The sequence below is a fragment of the Empidonax traillii genome, unplaced genomic scaffold (assembly GCF_003031625.1).
Source record: "Empidonax traillii isolate 1590-97213 ecotype Southwest subspecies unplaced genomic scaffold, ASM303162v1 scaffold1350:size273897, whole genome shotgun sequence".
Classification (NCBI taxonomy): domain Eukaryota; kingdom Metazoa; phylum Chordata; class Aves; order Passeriformes; family Tyrannidae; genus Empidonax; species Empidonax traillii.
Window position 1 is genome coordinate 14,278 of NW_020956543.1, and position 4,221 is coordinate 18,498.

General features: G+C 50.7%; 1 protein-coding gene across 1 annotated transcript in view; it reads left to right on the forward strand.

The window, feature by feature from the left end:
- Positions 1-4,221, forward strand: part of LOC114069735 (patatin-like phospholipase domain-containing protein 7) — a 71,116-nt gene that overhangs the window by 12,077 nt on the left and 54,818 nt on the right. The window contains exons 3-6 of the mRNA XM_027906738.1: positions 87-150; positions 1,052-1,220; positions 2,278-2,460; positions 3,427-3,545. Of these exons, the coding sequence (XP_027762539.1) occupies positions 87-150; positions 1,052-1,220; positions 2,278-2,460; positions 3,427-3,545 (535 nt within the window). The remainder of the gene's footprint in view (positions 1-86; positions 151-1,051; positions 1,221-2,277; positions 2,461-3,426; positions 3,546-4,221) is intronic.

The window sequence follows — 4,221 nt, forward strand, 5'->3', positions numbered from 1 at the left end:
ACAGCTTCTCTGGGCAGTTTTCTCCACACAGTTCATCAGGATCTCAATGACAAATGTTCACAGATGAAACTCTCTTGTCCCTCCAGGTCCTGCCCTGCTGCTCACCAGTGACAACATCAAACAGAGACTGGGTTCTGCTGCGCTCGACAGGTACCTGCCCTCGTTGTTACTGGGGGAAAGTGCAGAAAGACTCTCTATTGGTCTCAAATATAGAGAGTTTGGTAATAAAACCCTGTGTTCTGACATGCTTTGGGCTTTCTCATCCAAGTGTTGGAGACAGTTAATGCCATGAAGCTGTGTCAGGGCAGGCTCAGGGTGGATCTCAGGGCAAGGTTCTTCCCCCAGAGGGTGGTTGGCACTGAACAGGCTCCCCAGGGCAGTGGGCACAGCCCCAAGGCTGCCAGAGCTGCAGGAGGGTTTGGACAACGCTCTGAGGGACAGGGTGGGATTGTTGGGGTGTCTGTGCAGGGCCAGGAGCTGGACTGGATGATTCTTGTGGGTCCCTTCCAGTTCAGGATATTCTCTGATTCTATGAACAATGTTTGAAAAGTATTTGGTTCAAACATGTGTGGGTTTTTTTTCCATTGTCACTTTATCACTTGTGAAATTGGAAAAGCTGAATTGCTCCAAGTGGTCACTGTGTGCTCATTCTTAGGGATGCCATGGAAGCTTTAGTGAAGTGAGGCATCACTGCATCCTCCTGCCTTGGTGTATGTGTGTAATGGTATAAATACTGCAGAAACAGAGCCAGCAGGAGCCTGGAGATGGGAGCAGATAAGATCCTTAGACTGGCTGAGCAAGAGGGCAGGTCTCTGCCCTTCAGATTTTCACAGAATCCCAGCATAGGCTGAGCTGGAAGGGACCCACAAGGATCATCGAGTCCAACCCTCAGCCCTGCACAGGCCCATCCCCAAGGGTCACCCCCTGTGCCCCAGAGGATCATCCAAACCCTCCTGGAGCTCTGGCAGGGTTGGTAAGACATGTAAGATTCCTCTCTTTCCTCTCAGGAGTGGTGAGCTAACCCCATTTGTGTTGTCCTGCTCTGTCCCAGTCTCCATGAGTACAGGCTGACCAGCTGGCTGGGCCAGCAGGAGGACATCCACCGCATCGTGCTGTACCAGGCTGACAGCTCCCTGACCCCCTGGACCCAGCGCTGCATCCGCCAGGCCGACTGCATCCTCATCGTGGGGCTGGGGGACCAGGAGCCCACCGTGGGAGAGGTGGGCAACACCCCTCTCTGCACCCCTGGCAGCCCAGCTCAAAGAGTGCTGCCCCACACTCGTGGGTTTGCCCGGGTTTTAATGCCCAGCAGAGAGTAAATAATGGAATATTCCTGGGAAATGTGTGCTAGGAATGGGAAAAGACTTGCCTGAGAAGCCCCTTAAAGGTCAAGTTTTATGGAGGAGTGTTTCCAGCAAAGTTCTTTTCCTCTGAAGAGTCATTTTGGCCAATGGTAAATCAAAAGTAAATTGATTTGAAGCTTTGAGTTTCTGCCCAGAATTTCTTTGCGGGGTCTCCACGCAGAGAGAGAGAGAGAAATTCTTTTCTGCCTGGATGAAATTCATGGTGTGTGCTCAGGAAAAAGTAGATCTAAATTGCAGTGTGTGAATAATTTAATATATTTTATTACAGCTTTTAAGCTGTAATTTTTTTTCCTTTACTATCTATTTTTATTATTTTTATGTTTTATTACCCAAGTTTGACCAGGCACATAAATTCTGCGAGAAATTTAAAAATCACAAGTGGGGGTTTTTTTTAGGACTGTGAAGTGCTGAGTCTGACTCCACAGAGCCTGGACAGGTCCCACGTGAAGCCTTCATGTGCATCCCTCCGTGCTGGTTCTTTGTGCCTGGGTGTGGGAGGCAGGAAGCACAGGCACAGCAGCTGCCAGCAGTTGCCTAAAACAACAAAAAAATCAAAATCAGACATACAAGGAGGAAAAAAAGTTGGGAAGGGAAAGAGGGAAACACGCTGAACATTTGTAGGCTTGGGTATGGCTTGGGAAGCGTCTCACGTTGCACGAGGAGTGTGTGTCTGCACGTGCATTTCATGGCCTGCTTTGGGTCCAAAGCATTTAGGTTTGAATCTTGGAGTGCCAGAAGTCTAAAATCAGACCAATCAGTTGTCTGAATCCATCATGTTTGGGGGTTCTTGGTGTGCAGAGCTGTCTGTGGGTTCAGGTGAGAATGGGGGGGTTTGTGTCTCATACCTGTTACCCTGATACTGGAGCAGTCAGTACCTGACCCCCCATTCCTCTGTGTCCATAACCTGCTGTAGTTGGAGAGGATGCTGGAGAACACTGCAGTGAGAGCCCAGAAGCAGCTCATCCTGCTCCATAAGGAGGATGGGCCCCTCCCTTCCCGAACTGTGGAATGGCTCAACATGCGGAGCTGGTGTTCTGCTCACCTCCACCTCCACTGCCCACGCAGAGTCTTCTCCAAAAGGAGTCTGCCCAAGCTGGTAAGAGATTCCTGATTTGGTGGCTGGTCCCTTGCTGTCCCTCACTTCACCTGCAATCCACGTATCAAAAGGGATCTGGGATAATGATGCTCCAGGATGTCCTGATGTGCAACGGGCTCTTACACAGCCAGTGTTGTCTTTAGATCTGTTTGGCCTCAGTTTAATATAGGAAACAGGGTTAAGGGGCCCATGGTTTCTTTATGGATGCATACTTGGCTTTTTGATATCCTGAAGACAGTAAATGCTATCTCAGAGTCACATTGAAAGGTCTGTATGTGGCACAGGGTGCTTTCTGTTGGGAGGATCCCTGTGCTTGCCAAAGCCATGCCAAGAATAAGGCAGAGGTAGCCTGGGGTGCTTCCCAGGAGCTTCAAATCTTTGTCAAGAAAGAAGCAGCTCCAAAGGAAATAACTCCCAGCAGCTGTGGAAGATTTTTAAGAGATGCATCTGATCACGAGAACTGTTTGGGTAGTTTATTGACCCTCTGTTCCCTTGAAGAACAGATACCCACTTGGAACAGAATCACATACAGGTTCAGGCTGGAAGGGACCACACTGGGTCATCCAGTGCCACCTCCCTGCTCAAGCAATCACTCAGGATTGTGCCCAGATGGTTCTGGAATATCCCCAGTGAGGAGACTCCACACCCTCTCAGGTCTCTGTTCAGTCACTGCACAGTGAAGAAGTTCTTCCTCGTGTCCAGGTGGAACTTCCTGGGCATCAGTTCTTCCTGTTCCTCCTGTGCCATTGCTGGGCCCCCCCAGCAGAGCCTGCTCCATCCTCTGCCCCCTCCCTGCCGGCACTGACGGACATGGATGAGGTCCCTCCTCAGTCTTCTCTTCCCGAGGCTGAACAGCCCCAACTCCCCCAGCTTTCCCTCACAGGAGAGGTGCTCCAGTCCCCTCATCTTTGCAGCACCTTTTACCAGGATGTTGTTGGCTGACTGTCCTCTGCCTCTCCTCTGCAGATAGAGATGTATGAGCGGGTGTTCCAGAAGCCACCGGACCGTCACTCCGACTTCTCCCGCCTGGCCCGTGTCCTGACCGGGAACGCCATCGCGCTGGTGCTTGGGGGTGGAGGGGCCAGGTAGGTGACTTATCTTGGGCTGGGTGGGGCTTGGAGCAACTTGGTCTAGTGGAAATGGTCCCTGCCCGTGGTAGGGGGCTGGAACTGGGTGGCCTTTAAGGTCCCTTCCAACCCAGAGCAGTCGGTGCTGGTTCGTTGCTGCCAGACCCGAGAGCTGCACTGGCACTGGGCTGTGACACATCCTCAGGGTAACAGGCATCCTGTGCTGCAAACAACGTTTGGGGGTGAAGCTTAATGTGCTGGGGGGCTTTGTGCTCGGTTTCTGCAGAAGGAACAGGAGTGTTTGTGACCTCCTGAGACCCCTCATAAGTTGGGTTTAATACCAGGAGGTGACCAGGGCACCGAACATGATTCTTCTTTCTGTTGGCCTACACCGTGGATTTTTTCCTCTATGGATTCTTATATTAGAAAATGTTTCAAAGGCCCCCAAAGCTCTTCCAAGTTGGAGCAGTAAGAGGAATTATTTCCTCTAATAGAGACTGTTCTTATCTGTATAATCCCCCAAGCCCTCAGGTACCCACACTTTGACAGCCTTACCTTGCAGAAAGAGCGTGTTTTTGCAGGCACAAGGACATGGTGTGTGCTGAACACTCCATTAGAATTCCACCTGAATCCCCAGTGAGCTTTAGAAATAAATCATTGCTGGCATTTTCCTTTGGAATCTCCTTTTACTTTG